General features: G+C 34.0%; 5 protein-coding genes across 7 annotated transcripts; 2 read left to right on the forward strand and 3 right to left on the reverse strand.

Moving 5' to 3' along the window:
* Window positions 1–407: 407 nt before the first annotated feature.
* On the forward strand, window positions 408–5,916 carry LOC8283932 (polyadenylate-binding protein 7). Its single transcript, XM_048369710.1, has 9 exons — window positions 408–835; window positions 2,070–2,188; window positions 2,296–2,489; window positions 2,570–2,829; window positions 2,968–3,074; window positions 3,759–3,948; window positions 4,591–4,874; window positions 4,998–5,138; window positions 5,623–5,916. Exons 1-9 carry the CDS (start codon window positions 637–639, stop codon window positions 5,899–5,901), a joined length of 1,773 nt encoding a protein of 590 aa, XP_048225667.1. The 5' UTR covers window positions 408–636; the 3' UTR covers window positions 5,902–5,916.
* A 2,263-nt stretch (window positions 5,917–8,179) lies between these two features.
* Window positions 8,180–11,724, forward strand: LOC8283931 (cactin). Of its 2 annotated transcripts, XM_002519369.4 has the most exons (9): window positions 8,180–8,568; window positions 8,651–8,745; window positions 8,857–8,956; window positions 9,051–9,122; window positions 9,272–9,334; window positions 9,443–9,583; window positions 10,018–10,113; window positions 10,209–11,225; window positions 11,375–11,724. In XM_002519369.4, the coding sequence occupies exons 1-9, from the start codon at window positions 8,374–8,376 to the stop codon at window positions 11,492–11,494; spliced, it is 1,899 nt and encodes a 632-aa protein (XP_002519415.1). In that variant the 5' UTR covers window positions 8,180–8,373; the 3' UTR covers window positions 11,495–11,724. The 2 variants fall into 2 exon arrangements, with proteins under 2 accessions (XP_002519415.1, XP_048225666.1); XM_048369709.1 differs by lacking the exon at window positions 8,651–8,745 and having other exon boundaries at window positions 8,428–8,568.
* A 2,260-nt stretch (window positions 11,725–13,984) lies between these two features.
* LOC8283930 (wall-associated receptor kinase-like 20) lies at window positions 13,985–19,010 on the reverse strand. The gene is made up of 3 exons (XM_025157411.2): window positions 18,462–19,010; window positions 17,582–17,622; window positions 13,985–17,499 (listed from the first exon to the last, which is right to left on the reverse strand). The coding sequence occupies exon 3, from the start codon at window positions 16,437–16,439 to the stop codon at window positions 14,520–14,522; it is 1,920 nt and encodes a 639-aa protein (XP_025013179.1). The 5' UTR covers window positions 16,440–17,499; window positions 17,582–17,622; window positions 18,462–19,010; the 3' UTR covers window positions 13,985–14,519.
* LOC8283929 (peptidyl-prolyl cis-trans isomerase FKBP16-4, chloroplastic) lies at window positions 17,578–21,122 on the reverse strand. Its single transcript, XM_048380360.1, has 9 exons — window positions 20,886–21,122; window positions 20,652–20,792; window positions 20,281–20,336; window positions 20,137–20,192; window positions 19,703–19,760; window positions 19,257–19,331; window positions 18,981–19,067; window positions 18,462–18,539; window positions 17,578–17,622 (listed from the first exon to the last, which is right to left on the reverse strand). The coding sequence occupies exons 1-9, from the start codon at window positions 20,968–20,970 to the stop codon at window positions 17,578–17,580; spliced, it is 681 nt and encodes a 226-aa protein (XP_048236317.1). The 5' UTR covers window positions 20,971–21,122.
* Window positions 21,123–21,625: 503 nt separating this feature from the next.
* On the reverse strand, window positions 21,626–23,575 carry LOC8284552 (protein CHUP1, chloroplastic). Of its 2 annotated transcripts, none has more exons than XM_048379892.1 (3): window positions 23,410–23,575; window positions 22,432–23,291; window positions 21,626–22,323 (listed from the first exon to the last, which is right to left on the reverse strand). In XM_048379892.1, exons 2-3 carry the CDS (start codon window positions 23,275–23,277, stop codon window positions 21,826–21,828), a joined length of 1,344 nt encoding a protein of 447 aa, XP_048235849.1. In that variant the 5' UTR covers window positions 23,278–23,291; window positions 23,410–23,575; the 3' UTR covers window positions 21,626–21,825. The 2 variants fall into 2 exon arrangements, with proteins under 2 accessions (XP_048235849.1, XP_015574834.3); XM_015719348.3 differs by having other exon boundaries at window positions 22,432–23,294.
* Window positions 23,576–24,654: the final 1,079 nt, after the last annotated feature.

A 24,654-nucleotide genomic window follows, 5' to 3' on the forward strand; every position in this document is an offset into this window, starting at 1 on the left:
AAAGTCTTCTTTCAAAAAAGATAATTATTAATTTTTTGATAATTTTATAATTTTTATTGATTAATCCAGTTAATTTCAATTTTGGAAGCCTCCCATTTTTAAAATGACTAAAATTTGAAAATTATGTTGTATTATTTTAAAATTAAAATTATAGCTATTCTGTTATATATATTAGAATTGTTTGTAAGATTTATAAAATCTTGTGCAGAAATTCTTTAGCACAAAGTCAAATCGATAAAAGAGAAAGTTTTAGAGAAAAAAGAAAAGAAAATACAGCGACAGGAAACCTAGAGTAAAAGGTAACTCTTGTATTCATCCAACCGGAAAGTGTTTAAAACGCGCTACTAAAGCGCGTGGAATATTCACAGACCCAATGCATCCTAGTTAGCGGAAAAGGCACAACTTCCTGCGTCCATGCAAAATCTCCACACGCCACACCACATCACCGTTCTCCTAATCTTCCCAAAACACCAAATCTTTTCCTTTTCCTTCCAAAATTCGTTTCGCATTTAATCACTTATTAACCCCAAACAAACCAAAAAACCGTAACAGAAACGCCACTCTCTCCCCCTCTAAATTCACTGTTTTTAATCTTTGTTATTGTTACTTTCTAGTAACTGCATTGTTCTTTGAATAATGGCGGTTCCATCGACGATATCGGCGACGGCAACGGCGTCTCTTTACGTCGGTGAGCTACACTGCGACGTGAGTGATGGACAACTTGTTGATGCATTCTCAGAGTTTAATACTCTTGCGTCCGTTCGTGTTTGTAGAGACTCTTCTACTGGCAGGTCTCTTTGTTATGGTTACGTCAACTTTATCTCTCCTGAGGACGGTAATTTTTATCTTTTGTTATTAATCAAATAATTAGAATAATAATATTGATTTATTTTTCTTTTAAAGTCAATTTTTTGGTTTTTAAAATAGTTTATGTTTGTTTGATTGTAATTATCTGAAACGCAGGTTAAGAAAGCGTGTCAAATAGAGTTAATATTTTAGTTTTCTTTTTAATCGAATTTTGTGGTTTCTTGAAAAGTTTTGTTTGTTTGATTGCAATCATCTGAAATGTAGGTTAAGAACATGTGTTAAAACGAGGTCTTTAGGTGTTAGTGGATTTTATTTAAAATTTTCCTTACATCGAATTTTCTTTTTCTTTTTTTATCTTTTGTTGAAATTTCTTTTTGATTGTGATTATCTGAAATGTAGGTTAATATAATGAGTTACATAGACGCTTTTAGGTGTTAGTGGATTTTTTAGAATTTTGAGTTAGTAATATTTTATTTATTTGATCTTAATCTTTGTCTTTAGAATTGAACTTTGAGTTTTTTGATTGTAATTATCTGAAATATAGGTTAAGAAAATATGTTTCTTGAGGTATTAGTGATTTATTTAAAAATATTCTTGATAAAATATTCTTGATTTAGTGATTATTTATTAGTTGTTTATTTCATAGTTTGTCGAATTTTGGACTTATGTGAATATGTGAATTTATTTGCATGTACAAGAAATGTTTTGGAAGTCTGAGGGATGATCTTTTTTCTTTTCAGTATTATTTATAATTTTGTAAAATTTGCTTATGAGATTGTATTATCAATCTGTTTGGCTGTTTGGATAGACGTAGTTAAAACTCATTTACTACATTGAATCTGATACAATAATAACTTAATATATTATGACTATCGGTAGTACTGAATATTTCGAATCACATTCTTTTGTTTATATATTTTTGTTTTAAATTATTGTATATGGTCAGTAATCTGGTTTATGGAGGGAATGTTACTAGATTCTTTATTGAAATGAATTATATATATTACCTTTTCCTGGTTTTTAATTATTTGGTTATCTGTTTTATTTAATTCTATCTTTACTAGCCATCTGCTCTTTGTTTGTTACCAAAAGTTGGGGAAAAATCAAGTTAAAGTTTGAACATGTGTGGTGGTAATTAAGTCTTCTGGCCAGCATTATGAAAAGGAAAAAGTTTCCATCATGTGTTTTCTGTTTTTTTAAATTTTTTGTTTGCAATTTGTCGCAATTATTCTATTTTTACTATTCTTTTCTAATCTGAATAGCTATTCGGGCCATTGAGACAAAGAATCACACTCCCTTGAATGGAAAGCTGATGAGGGTCATGTGGTCCCACCGTGATCCTGATGCAAGAAGAAATGGAATAGGAAATGTGTATGTTAAGGTATATCTTTCTTCTTATTGAAGATACATGGAATTGAGTTACTACTCCTAGATTCCTCCTCTGTTGATTACGAATTTGAATGTGACTTGAATTGCTCTCTATAATAGAATTTGAGTGAGTCAATTGATAATGTGGGGCTTCAAGAACTATTTGGCGAATTTGGGACTGTTCTGTCTTGTAAAGTCGCTACTTTTGAGGATGGGAAGAGTAAAGGCCATGGTTTTGTTCAATTTGAGTCCGAGGATTCTGCAAATTCTGCTATTGAGAAGCTAAACGGCTCCATTGTTGGTGATAAGCAGATGTAAGTGCTGCTCTTTTCTGCATGCCTGGACCTAGAACTTTTTCCTTTTTAATTTAATTGGACCTGAATTGATGTTGCAGATATGTCGGAAAGTTTGTTAAAAAGAGTGACCGAGTTTTGCCAAGCCCTGATGCTAAATATACCAATTTATATGTGAAAAACTTGGATCCTGGCATCACAGAAGAGCTTCTGCAAGAGAAGTTCTCTGAATTTGGGAAAATTGTTAGCGTGGCGATTGCAAGGGATGAATGTGGGAGCTCAAGAGGATTCGGCTTTGTCAATTTCGAAAATCCAGATGATGCTAGATGGGCCATGGAAAGAATGAACGGCACAGAGCTTGGTATATGACCTTAATTGAGAATGGCATACAATTTGTTTTAATTTCGATGCCTTTTCTTTGATATGGCCTGTAGCTTTGTCTGTGTTTGTGTTTTTTGATCTTATCCCTCTTATGTTACATTGTTGCTGCATTGAACAGGTTCAAAGGTTCTCTATGTAGGAAGGGCACAAAAGAGAGCAGAGCGTGAACAGATTTTGCGCCGTCAATTTGAAGAGAAACGCAAGGAGCAGATCACAAAATTTAAGGCAGGTTTATGACCATTTTTTCTTGATTGACATGCTAGAGATTTCAATCTGTCTTATAAAGAATGCCATTTCAGATATGGTATGTGGGTCAATGGTAATCAAATAACTATTGTGGAATTGCTGTGATAACTATAACAGATCAGCCTCGAAAGTTATCTGATACTTCTGCTATCAGTAAAAGTTCTAATAAGGTATATTAACCATGTGCAATTCTAAAGAACACCAATTTAATTATCGAATAGCTGCGATAGGAAAATAGTGTTTTTGTCAGAAGTCTGGTGCCTGAGTAGTAGTTGGATTTGAATGCCAGCTAGAAGAAAAAAAAAGAAAAAAGAAAAAGATCAGCCTCAATGCTACAAGAAGAATAGAGCGAGGAAGATAAAGGAGTCAAAAATTCCTATTAATAGACTTGTAATTTCTTAGTCTAGAAGCTGCAAAATTCTCAATTATGCAGTCACTGCATAGCAATAAATTCAAGATCAGTAGTCACAAACCTGCCTATTCAAAACTAATTTGCTACTAAAATACTTCTATTAGAAATAATAGCAAGAAATAGATTATAAAAGCCATAGGTGAAGAATTGGTGCCTGGATATGAAAAAGGGTGTCCTGCTGCCTATGTGTTAGTTTGTTTGTTCTTTTCAATTTTTCATGAATAATTAACATACATATGCTTGAATTGCAGGGCTCAAATGTATATGTAAAAAACATTGATGATGATGTCACTGATGAAGAGCTGAGAGAACATTTCAGCCAATGTGGTACAATTACATCAGCAAAACTTATGAAAGATGATAAAGGAAGAAGTAAGGGGTTTGGATTTGTATGCTTCTCCAGCTCTGAGGAGGCCAGTAAAGCCGTGAACACTTTTCATGGTAACTTCACAAGTTTATAGATGTTAAAGATGAAAGGCTTGGATGTCTTGTGGTAACATATGCATTTATGCTTGGTAGCTTTTTTGAGATCAACTCCAGCTTTTGAATTAGTCATGTTGGCGTATAAACTATTAGCAGGCACATGCACAAATGCATGAGAAATCTCAGTTTTAAGTAGCATTTTGTTATTTCCTCGGTCTGTTCACTTAAAATGTATGATGAAAAGAGAGCTGTGTGACAAAGTGCCCAAATAGCTGCATCTGCAGCTAGCTTATACGAAGTATTTTCACATGTACATGGACAATGACAAGATGGATTCTAAAGTCTATGATCTTAAACTTGGAATAGAGGCAATCATACTAGAAGCATTTCTACTGTGAAAAGTGACTAGGAAAATTAGTTAATAGGATATTATTATTTTTCATAGTTGTTGCAACGTTACGGAATTATAGCAAACTAATAACATGATGATAGATACAGATGTTTTAAAAATTATTGAAGTAGATTCAGAGACCTTAGGAGCATTGCACCAAATTTCACACTGCACCCTCACTTGTGCTTTTGTAACATTATCTAGTATGCTTTAAAACTAGCTATCTTTCTAGAGTTGCCTATTGTATTGCTTTTCTTCATGTTGAACAGGATATATGTTTCACCGCAAGCCATTATATGTGGCTATTGCTCAAAGGAAGGAGGAAAGACAAGCACAATTGCAATTGCAGTATGCTCAAAGAATAGCTGGATTCCATGGACCATCCACTCCTGTTATTCCTGGCGGATATACTCCCCTTTACTACACAGCTCCTTCACAAGTACATCCAAGGCCTGGGATGATGTACCAGCCTTTGGCTATGAGGCCAGGATGGAGGGGTAATGGCTTTGCACCCCCAAGCAGACCAGTCTTTCAACCATCACATCTTCCAGTTGTGAGTATTTGTGCATACTACTCAATAAAGCTATGCTTACCTGATATTAGAATTGCATTGTCATTCAAATTTCCCTGTCCTTGATTGTTTCTGTGGACTTGGGCTCCTTGATGTTTATTGCAGATGCCTATTAGTCAAAGACAGCACAAGCAGGGCAGAGTGAGGATGAATGGGCATGTTCTTCCTCAGGGTGGTACTCAATCTGTCTCATATGTTCAACAGCCCGCTCAACCACTAACTTCATTAAAAGATCCAAGCAACCAGGTTTCTTTTTCTCCCTTCTTTTCTTTTCATATATGGAAGATTTATTCTAGCTTTCCATCTAACCAAATAGTTAACTTTGTCCACTGCTTTATTTATGGTAGCCTTAGTATTTGATGTCTATATATTCAACAATATATTCCCAAAAGAATTCCTATGAGATGATAAAACAAGTCATTGTGCTTTCGTTTATTATTACTGGTGACGTTTTCTTCTAGATGAGCTGGCACAGTAAGCATCAAAATGTAGTTGATGTCAATGATTATCAAACTGGAAACCATGATTTACTACTTTCTTAGTTAGGTTGGGTCAATGGAAATGCCAATGGTTTTTGTCATTCTACCCCAATGCGACACATTCTCTATATATAGAGTACTTGCATGTGTATGTCAATGTTTTTATAAAAAAAGAAAAATTGAGATTAGGTAATATGCATGTGCTTTTAATGTATTATAAACATTAATATGTGAAAACCATTCGTCTACAGCGAGCTGGGCAGGCCAAGTATGTACCCAATGGTCGTACATGTGATGTAAGCAAAGGATCTGGAGTCTTATCTGCTGCTCCCAATTCCACTGGTCCAGTGTCTCAAGGATCAGAGGTGCTGAGTAGCATGCTTGCTGCTGCTTCCCCTGATGAGCAAAAACAGATTTTAGGGGAGCAGCTTTACCCACTTGTCCGGAAGCATAAGGTAATTCAAAAAAAATTTACTTCTTCAGTAATGCGGATAAAGCTAGGTCTTCTTATGTTTAATGACACGTTTTAAGGTCTATACATATGGTCCGGCTTATTCTTTTGGAATTTAATAGATGAACGCTTACAAGGAACCCTTAGTTTTCAAAGCATCTTTAATATTCAAATTTGCTCTCATAATTTCAAAGCATCTTTAATATTCAAATTTGCTAATTTAAAGGATCAGTGCCTTGAACTGCATCTTGAAAAGATTGGAGATGGACAATTCGGAATTGCTTCTATTGTTGGAATCACCAGAATCTCTGGCTGCAAAGGTGGAGGAAGCTGTGCAGGTGCTCAAGATATCTAATAAGACAAAAGTATCTGGTCAAGACACCCTCCACCCTAATTACCTATCCGCTGAGGTTGCAGTCAATTGAATTGGCTCCTTGAGAACAAAGTTTGTTCGATACTTAGACATCAGTGAATCTCCGCTTTTCCGCACTTGAATACACATTTTTAAGTTTTACATTTTTTATCGTTTTGGTGGAAACGAGGCTATTTCACATTTGAACTCTAATTCTTTAACTGCTTTTAACATTAGTAAATTTAGAGGTTACTGAAAAAGAATAACGTTGAATTTGGCCCTCAAACTTTGCTGTAAGGTTTAATTTAGACTTTTTTTCACTATTATGTCCAATTTAGCCCTTGAACTTCTGAAATAGGTGTTTTCTTTTCAGAGAGTAAGTTGCATGCTATATAAAGTTTAATTTGACCATCTAACTTCTAATGGTAGCTCTCCATTTGACTACTTATCTCAATTAGTTAGTTAAACAAATAAAGCAAGTGTTTTCATGGTGGTGGTATGATTTTGATGCTAATAGTGATGAAGGCTTTGGTTTGAGATTATGTTTATTCTCTTCTAATGACAGATAGAGATATCTGTAAGCACCGTAGTTTTATACATGTATCTTTTTAATTATTAATTGATGGATGAAAATAATAATGAATGATAATAAAAGAAGCTATTGATAGAGTTGGACTATGAGTTCGTAATTATATATTGTATTTTTTTTTTTGTGATAATATCGGTGAATATTCAATTTTGATAGTTTTCATGGTAATTTAATAAATAAATATCTATTATTAAATTATAAAAAGATTTACACTTTTATAAATTAATAATTTTTTTAAAAATTTTGTAATGTAATTTCAATTTTTCATAATTTTAAACATATAATCAGAATTTGAAAAAATTGGTGTGATGCGGCACTTTTTGACTCCGAAAGAAACAACGTTTTGCTTCTTCTCTAAATGCATTCTTCTCTTCTACCATTATAAATTAAATGACAAATGACATATTATGCTGTAAACCATATTGATATTTTGTTAATTAACTTGAAAAACCTTCTACTCTTTGATCTCTAAAATTTCATATTCCTTTCTCTCCTTTTTCCTATTATTATTTTTCTATTTTATCCAAATATATCTTCTTTCATTTATTTATAAAATCAATTTCTTGAAAATAGTTCAAGCATGTCAAATAATTCGCTTCCAAGTAATCTATTTTTTTCCAAAATGAAATTCAACTCGAGTATCAAAGCGGATTAACATCCAAGGAAAATACCCTTTTTATTTTTAGATTTGTCACTTCAGCATTTTTGTTGTTTTATTTCGAGATAAAAATAAATAGTTTATGAAAATAATAAAATAAAGAAGATGCGATTAAATGACATAAATTATCAAACTTTGTTTTATTTTTTTTGTAATTACTTAAAAGTATGATAAAGTTGAATTTGGCCTTTTAGTTTGTTCTTTAAGCTTAATTGTCTTTGCGATTTATCTTATGGGTTTAATATAATCTCTATTTTATGCACAAAAATGGTATGTACAACTGATTTTTTCAAAAAACAGGTTAAAATACTTTTTGAAAATCTTTAAGAGTCAAATTAGTTGCAAATTGAGTGCAAAATCTTATTCCTATTAATAGGAAAAAGGAATTTCTTTTTGGTATTTTTGGACCAATACTCTCAAGTCTTCAGCCAACATGATCTCATTCTACAACCCAGAAACATGCAATTTTAACAACGTTAGCTGATGAATATGTTAAATAAAGTCTGAAAATCACTATTAAGTAATCACAAGTTTTCTGAATCATAAAATCTATGTCTTGTATGGTTCCTTCTAATCTGTGATTAAATATATAATTTGTTTTTCAATTAAATATATAATTTTATTTTTTTAAAAAAGTGATATTTTCTTAGTATCAAAGCCCAAAGAGTTGGTGATTTTAACCTTGAAAAATAGTATAGGAGCCGGATTGACCCTTTAGCCAAAATCAAATTATCGCTTTTTTATTTTCTATTGACTCTCACGGGTCTCAATCTGAATTTCTTTCAAAACCAATTTAACCCGAAAACAATTCGGTTTATCTCAGGTCGGTTTACAGAAACACCAACCCGGAATAAAATAGTTTCGGCTCAAAACCAATTCAATCCGACCCGTGAGAAGCCCTCCTTTAGTTCACTGATTAAATTTCTCTCTTTCAAATCCTCCCCAACACATCATGAAAAGGGATAAAGGCAAAAGGAAATCGGAATCGGAGTCGAAATCCGAATCCGAATCTTACTCTGACGACCTCAGTAGTCGCCACCGACGCCGACGAGAGCGTGAACGGAGCCGAAGCAGTAGTAAAGGTAGCCGGCGCGTCATTACTCAGGAGGAAATTGATGAATACTTAGCTAAGAAAGCACAAAAAAAGGTAATTTTTAAAATTAATCCCTAATTTTAGGGTTTTAGGTTAGTTATTATCTTTTTATTTTTGTTTAAATTTTGGTACATAGGCACTCAAAGTTGCTAAGAAATTGAAGTCACAATCGTCTACTACTGTGTACTCTAATGATTCGAACCCTTTTGGAGATTCAAATCTTAATGAAAAGTAAGTAATTTTGCGTCTGCGTTTAGATGCTTTGTCTCTTTGCATATTGCAATTGTAGGTTCCTTTTTCTTTGTGTAATTTCAATTGCTGCTGCTCCTGCTGTTGTTTTAGATTTGTTTGGCGAAAAAAAATTGAACGTGATGTGTCACAAGGCGTGCCGTTGGAGAGCTTTTCAATTAAAGCTGAGAAGCAGAGGCAGAAAGAAAGAATGGTTCGTTTGTCTATTTAGATTCACACTGGATCCCCCTGCTTTCTAAAGGCATCAAAATAGATTTTAAATGTCAATTAATTTGTTCAATGTGCAGGCGGAAATTGAAAAGGTGAAAAAGAGAAGAGAGGAGAGAGCGCTTGAAAAGGCAAGGCACGAGGAAGAAATGGTAAGCATGTATGATAAAGCAAAAATTGCTGGGAGAGATAAATAATTTGTCCTGATTTTGGCCGAGATAATTTTTAGTTATATTCTGATCTCCATAACTGATTGATGTTTGGATAACATTTGGTTTCTTAATCGCATTTCTTTCTCCAGGCATTGCTTGCAAGAGAACGTGCAAGAGCGGAGTTCCAGGATTGGGAGAAAAAAGAAGAGGAGGTTTGTTGCTACCTACATTTCGTTTTTATTCTCTTGTTTGGATGTCATTGCTGCATTGTTGGTTTTGTATTTCATACATGTCTGAATAGTTATCTTTTCCATCTACAGTTCCACTTTGACCAGAGCAAAATTAGATCGCATATCAGACTGCACGAAGGCCGAACTAAACCCATAGATATCCTGTCAAAGCACCTGAATGCATCAGATGACATGGACATTGAAATAGAGGAGCCGTTTATAATTTTCAAGGTAAGTACTGAATATATAGTTCTTCTCCTATGTTCAGCTTATTGCTTCTTCTCCCTTGCTGTACTATAGCACATTATCAGTGATACTAATTCTGATATTATATGATAGTATGTGTTCTTTAGTAAGGAATTATGAGACTTTTGGTTAAGACTAACATCTGAATATCATTGTAACTAGAGTTGCCTTCCTCCAGTTGTCTCTTACTTTCTTAGTGTACTTATACTTATTTTAGTTTATTATGTGTTATTATGGGATTGAGTTTCTCTAGCACTGATAAAAGATGTTAAACAAGGAAATGTTTTCATTTCAGTCCAACCCACTTTATTCTGCAATTATATCCTATTATCCTGTTATATTAGTATAGGCCAATTTGCGGTGAATGAATGTTGAGTTTTTTCTTCCAAGTATTTATACTCTGCATATTCATTATGCAGGGGTTGACTGTAAAGGAGATTGAAGATCTTCGTGATGACATTAAAATGCATCTGGATATGGATAGGCAAACTCAGACACATGTTGATTATTGGGAGGTAATATTTCTCACTCTCCATGTGTTTTCAATGATATTATGGTCCTTGCTCTCTTTTCTAAATGGAACTTATCTTAACAAATGCTCATTTCACAGGCACTTTTAGTGGTTTGTAATTGGGAGCTAGCTGAAGCTCAAAAGAAGGATGCACTTGATCGGGCTAGGGTTCGAGGGGAGGAACCTCCAGCAGAGTTGCTTGCGGAAGAAAGGGGTCTGCATTCTAGTATTGAAACAGATGTTAGAAATCTCTTGGAAAATAAGACTTTCACTGAACTTGAGGAATTGCAGTCCCATATTGAATCACAAATGAGTTCCGGCACTGCCAAGGTAGTTGAGTACTGGGAAGCCGTTCTCAAACGACTTCAGATCTACAAAGCAAAAGCTCGTTTGAAGGAAATTCACACTAAGATATTACAGAAGCATTTGCAACGACTTGAGCCATCTTTGGACAGTGAAGATAATTTGGAACATGATCATAATTTAATGCAAAGTGAGGAGGATAGGGAGCATGATAAGAAGGATGCTGAAACATTCTCTCCAAAGCCTGTGATGAAGGACGAGACTTATGAGGCAGAAGAAGCAGGGTCCTTCTCACCTGAACTGCTACATGGTGATGATAATGAAGATGCAATTGATCCTGAAGAAGATAGGGCCATACTAGAAAGAAAACGTGTTGCTGTTAAGGCTGTTATAGAGGAACGGCAAAGACAAATGCAAGAAGCTATGGCATCAAAGCCACCTCCATCAGAAGATAATTTTGAGATGAAAGCCATGAAAGCTATGGGGGTTATGGAGGAAGGTGATGCGTTATTTGGCTCTGGGGCTGAAGTAAATCTTGATTCACAGGTCTATTGGTGGCATGATAAGTACCGACCAAGAAAGCCCAAGTATTTTAATCGGGTTCACACGGGATATGAGTGGAACAAATACAATCAAACTCACTACGATCATGACAATCCACCCCCAAAGATTGTGCAAGGATATAAATTCAATATCTTCTACCCAGACCTTGTTGACAAGACGAAGGCTCCAACTTATACCATTGAGAAAGATGGGAACAGTGATGAGACGTGCATTATACGGTTCCATGCTGGGCCACCTTACGAAGATATTGTAAGTCTCTTAATTACAGTACCATTACTCATTTTCTTTTGATTTAATAATGCTTAATGATCTTAATGACAATGCAAGTTCACTTAATTATCTGCATCATTTATTTTCTCTTGGTTTTGATCCCTTGCTGAAACTTGATTGTATGTCAGGCATTCCGGATTGTCAACAAAGAATGGGAATACTCTCATAAGAAGGGATTCAAGTGCACATTTGAACGTGGAATTTTGCATGTTTACTTCAACTTTAAGCGCTACCGTTACCGCAGATGATCCTTCAGTAACATTGCAATTTTTTCCTGAGACTGTAAATTACATCATGATGTTGTACGAAAGAATTCTATCATTGGCTGACCTTGTTTTAGAATGTATTTCTATGTGCAGAGATTAATGTAGCACAGTTTTAAATACAAGATTAAGATTTGTTAAAATGGCGAAAATACTTTACATTAGCAAACTATTTATCACAATGATTGGTAGAATGTGGCCATTTTAACTTTTTACCTTTCAAGTCCATGGTGCTTGGTGGTATGTGGTCGCTTTGATTCTTGTTGCAGTCTCCACCCATTTTTACCTTTCTTGTTGCAGTCTCCACAACATCTCCTATTATAACATATTCTGCATTAGCATACGATGTTGATTTATCAGCACCCCACTCAATAATTAACTTAAAACAAATTTGGATACATTATTATAGTAGGAATCTACTATTACTTCCACTTGATCATCTAGACTTGCTCTTTGCACCAAGTCATTGCAGAAGGTTAATTCTTTCTTTTGGTTTATGGGATTGCCTGTTTGCCCTCAAGACTACGCAAATTTTTCAAGTCAATCCCAAAATTGATATCATTCGATGGGAAGTTTCATTTTCTACTCTTGATGAGGATTTCTATCTCAAATAGTAATCATTACTTGTTTTAAGTTTACATTAGAGATGGTAATGGTTGAGTATTTACTAGTGCTCTACTCGACTCTGAATTTTATGTACGAAAGTAGCGGATATTTGTTTAATATTAATATTTTATTTATATTTTTTACTCTTATTTGATTGTTTAGATTTTATAAATTTTTTTGTTTAATTAGTAATTTTGTTTTATTATAATAAGTTGTTTTATTAATTTTATTTTATTTTTAATTTTATTAAATGAATTTATTAATATATACACCTATTTTGTTACTTAAATTTATTTATATAAATGAATTTGTAGCAGGTATCCATTGTCTGGTTGATATCTAGAAAATATAATCTAAGTTTGGAAAGTTTCAGATAATATATAATTAGTACTAATTACATTTAAGATAAATAAGAATAATGAAGTTAAATTTTTAAATAAATTTAAGATAGATTTAGATAATTATATTTTATATGAATTTGAATTCTGGTTCCTCTTATGATTGCTAAAATCACCATCTACAATCAGTCATTTAAAAAAAAAAACACATATCAAAAGATATCCTACGGTTCGCATAAGCAAATATATAATTTTAATCAATTAAAATAAACAGGACTAAATATAAATTATGGTATCACATATCAAAAGATGTTCGATTTTTAGCAGAATAAACATACAATATTTTGCTAATCGGAAAAGAAAAAAAAAATAAAAAAAAATCGCACATCTTTTTATTTCTTTTGATATTTGTTATTTCCCTTGTATTTGAATTGTGTTTGTTATTGTCATTGCCACTGGATGGAAAGGTTTGAGCAATTAACTTCCTTGCATAAATTATTTGGAAAATGAGAAATGGAAGAGAATTTCTTTTTACTTAAAACTTTCACTAGCAATATGGGTGTGTGTGTTCTTCCCTTACAGTGGCAACCAGTCTTATTTTTGCCAATTTCAAAAGAAGGGTTTATAATTTAGATGTTGAATTGATGATTTCTGTTTGAAATTGTTTATAAAATATACTTATGAAGTCCACTCCAATTAGTGGCAATCATCATTCAAATCACTGCATTCTAAAAATAATAGAGGTAAATTCTATGGGTAATTGAACACATTACTTGAAATGTTTTATGTCTCTTTTGACTAACACCATTCTTAAAGTGTCTTTTTTATTGTGACATTTGTAAATTAGTGGTCACTTTTCCTCTCAAATATATCCAATTAGATACACTAAACCACAGTGCCTTTTTGTCTTTTGCTAATTAAAGCATGCACCAATTTTACAGTAGATAATTAAATAAATAAAACTAAAGGAGAAAAAGAAATTCATCTCAGCCAATTAGGAAGAGACCTAACTAGTAAATTTTTTATTTAAAAAAATTAGAGATTCGAGTTTGAATTTTTTTTTATCTGAATCTCGGAGACCCACCAAAGCACGAAAGCCGGGATCTTTCAAAAAATAGATTCCTTTTCGAAGAGTGCATAACCACATAGATAAGCTCATACTAACCCGTCAATTTGGGATCCAATTCGGGATTTTCCTTGGAAAGTGCCGGGAAGGAATCAGAATGTAATAATATCGATTCATACAGATATAGAAGAAAAGGTTCTTTATTGATTCAAACGCTGTAACTATGGGATAGAGATAGCGAAAGAGGAAAAAACCGAAGATTTCACATAGTACTTTTTATTGTATGATATTGGTGAGAATTTATCAGTCTTATAATAAGAAATAAAAACTAGTCTAAGTTGTGTAGTCAAGAAGCTTTGAAACCAATAAAGATGTATGGAAGTCAATCTGCTTATAAACTACAGGAGAAAACAGAAAGAAGAAGAAAAAGAACTCTCCACATAGCCTTGTGGAGAAAGGATATGCTGAAACAAACACAGTAAGTGCATTTCTAAAGTTGACATTCATCATTAAGTTACATAAAAATGGATTACTACATTTGAGAAAAGGGAACAAAAAAGAAGAAGAAAATTGATTAATGCTTTCTTAGTAGGACAAGTCTAAATTTGATTCACACTTTGATATGCAAATGCTTTTCCATTTCAGAAAAAGATGGATTTCTTTTTCTTCACAGCTAGCAATTCTGATTAAATTCCAACAGATTCCAATAACCACATTCCTGAAATTCCTAGTCTTTTGGATCATTTCATGCTTTTTTATACAAAGTAAGAATCTGATCCCAATCTTTCCTCCATGTCTTTCCAGCCACACACAACAATCCTTGGAATCACTTTAGCTCCAATTGGCTACTCAAGCATTTAAAGTCTTCCTTTCCATCATTTCAACCACCTTTTCATTCCAAACCTTCTAATTTGGTACTTGAATATTCAAAGACCATAAACATAAACATCCATAACATAAAATTAACAGTTACTAACTACAAGAAGTATCGCAGGGTCATTCATGTACTATCAGTATTAACTTCACCGAGGACTTTTTCCTGATCTATTATTTGAACTATGCATTCAAGTTGTTGAACTACATTCTTCATGCTAGGCCTATCTACTTTTCTTTCCTGTAGACAGGCAAAGGCGAGTTCTGATAAGAGTTTCATACTTCTAAGTATATTACCTGAGGGATGCTTAATGAGCAGCCGCTGATCTATGACTTCCATAATTGCATCATTTTTAGCTTGTTGGCTCACATAAATTACTAGATTGACATCATCTTGATTTCTTGAGAAGTCTATGGCTTTTTGGGAAGTCAAAAGCTCAAGCAACACAACTCCATAACTATAAACATCACTTTTGTCAGTTAACTGGTAGTTCCGGTAATATTCGGGATCCAAGTACCCTAGCGTTCCTTGAGCACAAGTTGACACATGGCTCAGCCCTGGGCAAGCAAGTCTGGAGAGCCCGAAATCAGCAACTTTCACATTGAAGTCTTCATCCAGTAGTATATTTGTTGTCTTGACGTCTCTGTGGTAAATGGGTGTGTGTGCTTCAGAATGCAAATAAGCCAATGCTTCAGCAGTTTGCAGAGCAATTCTCAGCCTTGTTCTCCAGTCCAGAAAGGTGCAAGCCTTGCCATGTAAATGGTCCTGGAGTGTCCCATTAGAAATGTACTCATAAATCATCAAAGGCTGCTCACCTTCTACACAGCAACCCAGGAGTCTAACCAAGTACTTGTGATTAACTTGAGAGAGAATTCCAACTTCATTAAGTACTTGTTGGGTGCTTTTGACATTACCAACTTTAGCTGACTTAACAGCCACCACTGTTCCATCTTGAAGCTCACCTTTGTAGACTTCTCCAAAGCCACCACTCCCCAAAACCCTGTCCTTAGAGAAACTGTTTGTTGCTTTCTTTACCTCTTTCAACTGGAACATCCTTGCAGCTTTCCCACCATTCCTTGATTTTAACAGGTCTTCTCTTGCTTTCGCAAGTTTTGCTTGGTTAGCATGTGCAGAGGACTTGCGTGCAATTATTATGCCTATTACTGCAGCTAGAGAGACAAAGGAGATGACTGCTATTGAGACCTTTAAACTGAGGCTGGCTTTCCTGTTACACTTTTTTCTCTTGCAACTTCCACGAGTATGGTCCCAGAGGTAGCCCCTATTGCAAAGGCAACGGAAGGGACCATTTCTACCAGTAGGTAAACACTTGGATGCTCCAGAACAGTCAAGCTGTGTTCTACAAATTGGTTCAGGTGGAGAAGACCATTGAATTTCCAATCCCTCTTCCCATTGGCTTGCAGGCCTTTTAGGATCCAAGTTAAGGATGCTTCTAAATGCTTTACAGCCCGAACTGTGAAGCCTTATCTTATAGGCTGAGGGCATTCCACCTGCAATAAAGGTGCAGCAGGGCTTGAGACTGCTGGCACACTGGAGAGATCGATTTTTATCAACAAGTCCAGAGCTCTCCAAGTAACTGTGACAAAGACTAGAAGGAGTACAATTGAGAGGAGAGACAAGAAGCCTGGGTGAGCAGTTGAAGAGGAAGACTGTGTTGGATGAGGTGACATTGAAAGGGAGTGTCTGATTCAACCAAAGGCCCCCACTCACTAGCATGTCTTGTGTAACACATGTACTTGACACCCATGGTGATGGTTTTACAACCATGCGGTGAAATGAGGCCATGATTCTGAGTACAAGGTAAGAACTCCCATTCATAGCATCAAAATAAAGTTTCTGTGAATGGGAATCACAGCGAAGATGATAGTTTGGGTCACCACAGCTGGGGTTTGTGCTCAGAGGATAAGGAACTTCCATGAAGCCACAGTTTGGGCAGGTCTTCTGGGAAGAAGAATGATGGCTAAAGAAAAGAAGAAAAAAAATATAGCTAAGGAAAGGTGGTTTTGCAGTAGATTTACTTGTGATCATCTTGCTTGAGCAGAGAGGAAGAGCAGCAAAGAACGATGGCACAAAGAGGACGGTAAAGGGGTAAATAAAAGCCTAAAAAGAAGAGAATAAAGTTGAGGAATTATAATTTGCAAAGTGGCTGCAGGCATCTATCTGAAACACTCAAACTTTCGGCATTTATTGGACTGGTGGGTTCCTCCTATAGCGGGTGCACAAGGATGGAATTTCTAGCCATATGCTCTATTTAAGGCAAGCTCTAATAGGAAAGTCCTAACTATTCTTTTTTCTTGTTTTATGGGATTCAAAGCTCTAGCAAGAAAAATCTATTAAAATAATTAAAAGGGAAATTCTAAGGCATGAGTACCCTCTGCACTACCACTAATTTCCTTCTGTTCTCTAACAAACTTACATGTGGATGGCACGCCATGGTTATCAATATAAGTGGAAAAGTATACAGATGGAGATAATACACAATCGCACTATAACATCTTTTCTCCTTCATCAACAAAAGTACTTTATTTAGCAAAGAATCTCAGAGAAAGACATAAAAGGTCTCACAGTAAAACAATGCGAGTTGAATTCAAAAATGATCAGGAGAAATACAAACTCAAATTCACTATGACCACAAGAAATGAATAATGTATTTATCATCCTGCATATTCATTTACTTCTCATCATTTTGGAACTTATTAAGTATAAATGAATCATAAATCTGTCAGATTGGGAAATATTGAAGCATTTACTGTGACGTTTAACAATCTAACTAGCATGAAGCAGCATGTCAAGAAATATGAGGAAACTTGGTACAGAATATACGCTGAGAGGATAAGATGGAAAGCAGTATTTATTGAGTTTGTAAATACACTTACAAAAGTATCAGTAACATGTAATCATTTTAAGTGGGCAGTTCCTTTCTCTTCAAGTGCCAATAAAAGAAGCAATCTGGTCCAACGTAAAATTTGGAGCAAAATAGAAATCTAACTTTCCTGTAAGCTATTGTCTGCTGCTTGGTTCATCCGATTTAACGAACCAACATAACCAGCTACAATTGTATTAACCTTCAATTATTTTTACAGGGGACCTATAAAACAAAGTAATGACTTGGATTAAACGCCACTGCAATATAAAATGCAAGGAATAGAACAAGAATTCCAACCACTCACCCAAATGGGCTTTCTTTGATGGACAGCAGTTCAATATCTATCTGTGAATTTCAAAGAAAAATAGTTACAAAAACAGGAGTTGGTATATTTGACCCAAAGAGACATTGCAAGTGTTTATGTTGGAAATCATTAAAGCTATATCTCTCAATCACAGAACATCTAAGATGTACAGAAAGCCTCATCTTTTCCAATCTCTCATAGTTTTATCTATTATCTCTGAAATGCACTGCTCTGACTCTCAAAGATAGAGATCGTATATAACAGTTTTATCAGCAGAAATATTGCTTAAAGAGGTAAGGCCGATCTTATTCTATCTATCTCATCATAAAAATTGAACTAGTTGATCTTAAGAAGCTATGATAATGAAAAGGAAAACGAAAAGAACTGAATATAGGACCGCAATACTCATTAAATCTAAAAGCAATAAAGAGCTCTCGGAAAGAATCGCGTTAAATTCGCATTTTCTGTACCCTACTCAAAGTGAATATTGACCAGAAATGCTATGCTTACAGTTCCTATGTCTTGAATAAATGCACAATGCTCCTACTCTTCTAAGTCTTGAATAGATTATTCCCCCTCCTATTTTTTTTCATTATGGACAAAAACAAGAGAATTTTCTCTATAAATCAAGCATTATATGACTCAGTCAGTAGGATCCAAATGGCTGCTTCAGAAAAAATAGAAGGCACCAGCTATAGATAATTTTGGATCATCTAAAACTCCAAATGCCATTTGTTATGGCTTTTTTACTCCACAAATATAGGAGCCAGTAATCAAATTTCCTTTAGATGCATAAAGAATTCAATTGTCCATGTATTTTCCAGAGAAAACTAATATATACCTAATCATTACAAACCAAAGGAGATGATAAACTTCTTACCTCTATTGTTGCATTTGGAGGAATTTCTTGGACTCCCTTACTTCCATATGCTAGCTCAGGAGGGACTATTAGCAGACGCTGAAAAAATATTATTTTTCAATCTTTAATTAATTTCAAACTAATATGTATTGCCAGTTCAGCTTTAAGTTTGATAGCGCTAATATCATGATGGGGTCAATAGTAAATCTTTTCACTTATTAAAGTCGACTCATTTTTACCAAAGAAAGCAATAACATGCTCACTAACTTCTTTACTTACATTTCTTCAATTCCAGTACAATTCTTGTTCATACAAAGGCATGGTAATTCTTAATCATACAATGATAGAAGTGACATCCACGAGATCATTGAGATTAGCAGGCTTTGATCCTTCCTTGGAAACTAGGAGCTTAGCAATATCTATCAGAAAGCTAGGGGCTAGAAATGAAGGACTGATTGTAAACTCTTTTCTTTAACTGGTAAAGTTTGAATTGACAATTTAGATAATCCAACTGACAGCTTATGCTCCAACTTATGTTACATGTAGCATTAAAGACCAAGCAGCACATTGCAGAAACAGGATGTTCCCTCTGCCCTTCTCTGATTGGCCCACATCAAATCCATAAGGCTGCAACAATTCAACAGAAAGGAAAAGTTATACCAGACATAAGATTTTTAATTGAAAGCTTATGGTATATACACATATAGATGCTCAATAAAAGCAAAAGCTTTCAGGAGGGCAGGTTTTATGATAAAATTTACTTTTATTCAATTGAATGTTTAAAGATGTTGAAGAAGTCCACCACTCTAGACTTACCGTTCCACCTCCAACACCAAGTCCTTGTCTACTGGTCATGAATGTGATTCCCTTCCATTTGGCAACATAGTGAACCTAAAATAAGTATAAATTTCATTAGCTACGTTTGGATAATCTAAGATAACCCTTAACCACAAAGACATGATATCTTCATATTTAAATGGGTGAAATTTCAAGATTGCTCGCTTTCCTCTGTCTTATATTTCAGCTGTAATCAATTGTTATTGCTATTGGAATATAAACATTGTTACTTCAACAGAAACAAAAAAACTAATCAACATTGATCATATAATCAAAGGTTTGTTTCTTCCTTTGATACATGAGAAATATTTCTCATTTCAAGATAAATAAATTTTGTTTCTGATGCAAATTTCAGTTTATTATAGGTTATGGTTTAAAGGTTCACTTAGTTAAAAAGACTGAAATTAACTAGACCACAACCGTACTGCAACCCGTGATCCCTTCACAGCCTTGAGTCCACCCCCAACCTTTAAGTCATAGTACCTGAAGAACCTATTCATCAGAATTTGCAGAAATTCTTGTGTACAAGAAAAGACAGGCACATAAATGAAAGGTAGTTATATGAAAATAGGGCAATATTTAACATCATTTGCAAAAGTCTAAAAATCTTGACAATCTCATGCTGAAATTAATCTTAAATGAAAAAGAAAGATCCACACGTGTATTATACAGGCACTATTTCTCTTTTCAATTTATAGTAAGACATTGGCTTTCTTGTGAGCTTGATGACAAGCAATTTTCATCTCTATATGTAAGATTCAATGGCGGGAAGATTTAATGTTTAAATCAAATGGCATCAGATTAAAAAATGGATAACAGAAATACACAGTAAAAGGGGCAGTGAATTTTATCTACTCACTTCAGGCCGTTTGGAAGGGCTTTGAACTCACTCTCAGGTATTTTTGATGCTTTAAGCTGCAAGAAAATAAAAAGTTTGCAACTTCAGAAACCATTTGAAAGTCAATAACGAGGAATTCATAAGTTCCATGAAAAAGGTACTTACAGCTCTTCTACTAGTGCTAGCACCCTCAGCCACATCACACGCATGAACCGCAGCAGCTGAGTGACAATTAAACAAATACAAAAGCAAAACTGGCTAAAATGAAAGTGAATAAAAAGAATAGCCCAAAATAAGTTACAAGGATAAATCTAGTAATAAAAATCACATACTAACCAAATTATTCCAAACCCATTTACAGGAAAAGTAGAAAAATACAAACTTTATACAAAGTTAATTCTTTCAACTGCAATGATAGTAATAGATTCAAAGACCCAATTGGCCAGACAGGAGAAATTCAATCTCCGTTTTCAATAAAATAAGAAACACAAAATGAGAATATGCAGAGAGAAAGGCTAAATATCATACAGACTAACCGATTGTGAGGAGAGAAGTAAGAAGTGCCCTCCTTCCTTCGTGGTCCGAAGTTAGTGAAGTGGGTTTTGAAAAATCATATGAAGAAGATAATGAGCAGTTGCATTGCGTCACTCTTAGATTTTTGCTGGGTAATCTCTTTCCTGTAAATTGAAAGAACTGATTTTTTAATGAATTTCAATCACATGCATGTAAAATGGTAGAGAGAGAGAGAGAGAGAGAGAGAGAGAGATTACTTGTAGTGGCAATGGAGCAAAAAGGCTTGTTTTGGATGAGAAAAGGATTATATTGGTGATGGCAAGAGAAGAAGGAAAGTTCCATCGGGTTGGTTAAGAGTGACAGTTATGAAGAGAGAGAGAGATTAGTTTGTTTCTGTAAATATGATTTAGAGAGAGAGAAGAGAGAGGATAAGTTTGGAAATATCATCCACATATCAGCTATTCAAAATCATACAACGATTTGTTGCTGCCGTAAGATTGCTGTTTTCAAATGCATTGGGAAAATCAGAAAGCTCTTATTCTCAACATAGAGAAAATCGATTGCACAATTATTGTACTTATATTAGTTGAATTTAATTTTGATTGGTTAATAATAATAAATAAATTATGTAAAGATAATATTTTAATAAATAATATTATATTATTTATATTTATATTTATATTTTATTTATTTATTTTATATTTTATTTAAATATTACAATCGAGCGAGTTCATTTATATATTTTTTTATTAGTAAATAGGTAAATTTTAAGTTATATACTATATGTGATGCATATTTAAAATTTAAAATATTTCGTACTTAGACATTTAATGATAAATAAACACTGAAATTATATTATTAATAATATCTGCACAAATTATTTTAATATTAGCAACCACCATTTTTGTATATTTAATTTATTCGAAATAGAATAATCTTTTTTACATTCAAATGCTTATGTTTAGTTCATTAATTAAGTAGCCCCAGAAGAAGAGAGTAAGTTTCAAATGTCTACATAGTATTGAGTTGTGTCTTATTTTTCAGCAAAGTCATGTATTTCATGTTTAGTATTAAGTTTATTTTTACAACATTTGCTGTCTCTGTAATGTTAGATTACACATATATCTGAATCCATTCCCCATCAAATTAACCATTTTCTATTCCTCTAGATTATTGTTGTTCAAGGGAAAATAGAATTCATGCACTAGAACAAGACCTCCTTGCATGAATTATATGATCTTCCTCTTTCTCTTCTGAAAGAGAGAGCCTTCCAAAGCACTTGATTTCTTCCTTTTCTTTCTCTTCCAACTTTGGTTTCATCATGTGATCACCACTCCCTTCTACCCATCTTTTAAGTTTATGGAGTAACTTTTTCCTCTTTGAACAACCCTGATCATGGCTACTAGTTGCCACATCTGTGTCAACTTCTTTCCTGACCAAATTTGATTTATTTTCTTGCTGCTCTGACCCACAATCTCTATTCTCTTCACTTGCTTCAAGCTCAAGTTCCAAATTTTCTTGTTTCTCATCAAACTCTTCATGTTCCTGAATTCTCATCAACTCATGCTTTGAGCATGCGTTAGCCCATTTTAAGTAAATTAGTTCAGCATTTTCACTTGCTCGATCCTTTCGTAGTTGTTCCAGCTCATTTGCAAGCTGATTGTAATCTTCTATTGGTACAAATTCTGCATCAATCTACAAAATGAACAACAGAAATTTGGCAATCACAACACAAACATCATATAGAGCCTTGTTCAATACATATTCTTACTATTCTATCAATGGAAAAATGTAAAACTTAACCTTTGACGATGTTGACAGAGCTGAAATTTCTGCAGCATTTAGTTCTATCAGAAGTTCATTATTTTCCTCCTGCAATTGGTCGACAATGATCTGCAATTCTCTAACATCATCCTCCAGTTTCTTGATAACATTAGACCTTGTTTCTATTTCATTACAGAAACTCAAAATTTCTGATTCTGCTGCATCAATCTTCGAGTTCTTCTCTCTTATTATGCGCGATTGCTCCATTGTTTTCTTCGAAAGCCTCTTGGCCTTTCTCCGAAGAAGCCTATTTTCCAGCTTCACACATTCAATCTGTTCAAGAACTCCAAAATAGTCTGCAACAAGATTCTGAAATCTTTCTTTCTCAGCTTCAATTGATGAAATCTCCCTGTCCAATGACTCTAAACGAGCAGCCTCTAGTACCAGCATGTTCTTTAGCTCCATCAGTACTAATTCTTGCTCTTTCATAACATGATATCTAAGGAACTTCATTTCCAGGTCTAACTCTCTCTTTTGCAGCTCCTCAACTCTGCTTCTTAGGCCTAATACCTGTTCTTGAGCAGTAATATCTGAATTTTCCGTTGAGCTCAAATCATGAGAACTAGTGATCATGGCCTCTTCATCATCTTTTATAGGTGAAGTTAAAGAGCTAAGGCCACGAATAGAGCTTTCCTGATTATCTCTAAACGCTTCAATAGAACCATTATTAGCTTCAAGAGAACATACCTTAGGTCTATCAGAAATAACAACTCTTCTTGATATGATTCTTGCATAAATAAAACTAGCCACAGATAGAGCTAAGGGTATGCCAGCTTTCAAGAACAATGGCTTCATGACTTCTGTCTTTGATCTTGAGCTCTCCATCTTTGATCAAAGAACTGCTGAAATTCAAATCAAGAATTCAGTATTAGTAATGCAAATGAGATTTCGGATGTTGGGTTATCATGAAAAATGTGATCAAATTGCAATAAAAAGTGTGTAAAATGATTCTTTAACCTTTTGGTGTTCATGGCTTTCCTTATTTTAGAGGGGATTTAAGTGGATTGTAGCTTTTTGACTAATCTAAAGCACAATACGCCACCTCCTGTTCACTTTCCTTATGGTGTTTGGAATCTGATTCCTGTTTCAAATGATGATTGTTTCCTTCATGCAAATTCATGTCCATGTAGATGGAAAACCTTTTAGTATAAGTCGACAAGCCCATGAATTAGCCTTTTAAGTCAATACATTTGCGTTTCTTTTCGTGTCTTGTATAATAGTTTTTCTTTTGTTTCTTTCGTTAGTGCTCCAAGAAAGAATAATATTTAATCATTTCGAATGCAATAATATTATAATAATTACAAAAACCTTCCTCGAGCTTTCTGTAAATAACACTTTTGTTAAAAGCCTAATGGTCAAGAAAAATCAATCGTCTAGTCAATTTTTAAAATTTAACAAAATTAATATAATTTTTTTAAAAATTTGATGGGTGATTTTACCCGCAAAATTGAATAATGTGGCATTAATATAGCAACTGACGTATCACTGTCGTTACTTAATTTTTTTACTAAAGCTAAAATTATCGTAAAATTCTGAAATTGGACTAAATTTATCAAAACTAAACTGATTTGCTAGAATTATCAGTGGAACAAAATGGCATCTTCATACTTTTAATTAAAAGGTAAAAGTGTTTCTTTAGAGAATTCTGAATGGTTATCTTCCAGGAAATTCAAAGTTGTCTAGAAGAAGAATTCTTTTAGTTGATGTATCATGCCCTTTGTGTTCACAATTGATCATGTGCTGTACCTACCAACCAAGTAATATTTCTTTGCTTCTCCAATGGGATTTCATGTTGATGAGGAATGATGGACTGGTCTGACTCAGTGATTTGAGTTCTTAATTTAAAATCTTGATGCTAAGCGAATGTTGCTTGCGGTTATGATTTTTATGGAGCGATGCTGTGTGCTACTTGCTAGGAATTAACACTTCCTTGGTTAAACTTGCCATTTTGAGCTTAAGTGTTACAAAATCTCAATGGCCCAATTTGAAATGGAGTCTTTAGTTATATGTTACAACCCATTAGCTATTACCCAAAGACCCAAGTGCTTTAAAGTCATGGCCAACGAACCCATGAATTATTGGCTACTTTAGGGGAATTTTTTAAAAATGCCTCAAAATTTATAACAAATATTATTTATTGTCTAAATTTTTATTTTGAAAAAAATATTATTTTATTTTTTTAGAATTTACGCTGTATTTATT

This window comes from Ricinus communis, chromosome 10 (assembly GCF_019578655.1).
Source record: "Ricinus communis isolate WT05 ecotype wild-type chromosome 10, ASM1957865v1, whole genome shotgun sequence".
NCBI lineage: Eukaryota > Viridiplantae > Streptophyta > Magnoliopsida > Malpighiales > Euphorbiaceae > Ricinus > Ricinus communis.

Excerpts from the sequence above, each read along its gene's own strand:
- LOC8283931 (XM_002519369.4), top strand. The coding sequence starts at position 8,374 with ATGAAAAGGGATAAAGGCAAAAGGAAATCGGAATCGGAGTCGAAATCC. Across the intron at positions 8,569-8,650 it reads CTAAGAAAGCACAAAAAAAG|GCACTCAAAGTTGCTAAGAA; the intron begins GTAATTTTTAAA and ends TTTGGTACATAG. Across the intron at positions 8,957-9,050 it reads AGAGGCAGAAAGAAAGAATG|GCGGAAATTGAAAAGGTGAA; the intron begins GTTCGTTTGTCT and ends TTCAATGTGCAG.
- LOC8283929 (XM_048380360.1), bottom strand. The coding sequence starts at position 20,970 with ATGGAACTTTCCTTCTTCTCTTGCCATCACCAATATAATCCTTTTCTC. Across the intron at positions 20,793-20,885 it reads TTGCTCCATTGCCACTACAA|GAAAGAGATTACCCAGCAAA; the intron begins GTAATCTCTCTC and ends TTCAATTTACAG. Across the intron at positions 19,332-19,702 it reads TGAAGGGATCACGGGTTGCA|GTTCACTATGTTGCCAAATG; the intron begins GTACGGTTGTGG and ends TACTTATTTTAG.
- LOC8284552 (XM_048379892.1), bottom strand. The coding sequence starts at position 23,277 with ATGGAGAGCTCAAGATCAAAGACAGAAGTCATGAAGCCATTGTTCTTG. Across the intron at positions 22,324-22,431 it reads CTCTGTCAACATCGTCAAAG|ATTGATGCAGAATTTGTACC; the intron begins GTTAAGTTTTAC and ends TTCATTTTGTAG.
- LOC8283932 (XM_048369710.1), top strand. The coding sequence starts at position 637 with ATGGCGGTTCCATCGACGATATCGGCGACGGCAACGGCGTCTCTTTAC. Across the intron at positions 2,830-2,967 it reads AATGAACGGCACAGAGCTTG|GTTCAAAGGTTCTCTATGTA; the intron begins GTATATGACCTT and ends TGCATTGAACAG. Across the intron at positions 3,949-4,590 it reads AGCCGTGAACACTTTTCATG|GATATATGTTTCACCGCAAG; the intron begins GTAACTTCACAA and ends CATGTTGAACAG.
- LOC8283930 (XM_025157411.2), bottom strand. The coding sequence starts at position 16,439 with ATGATCACAAGTAAATCTACTGCAAAACCACCTTTCCTTAGCTATATT.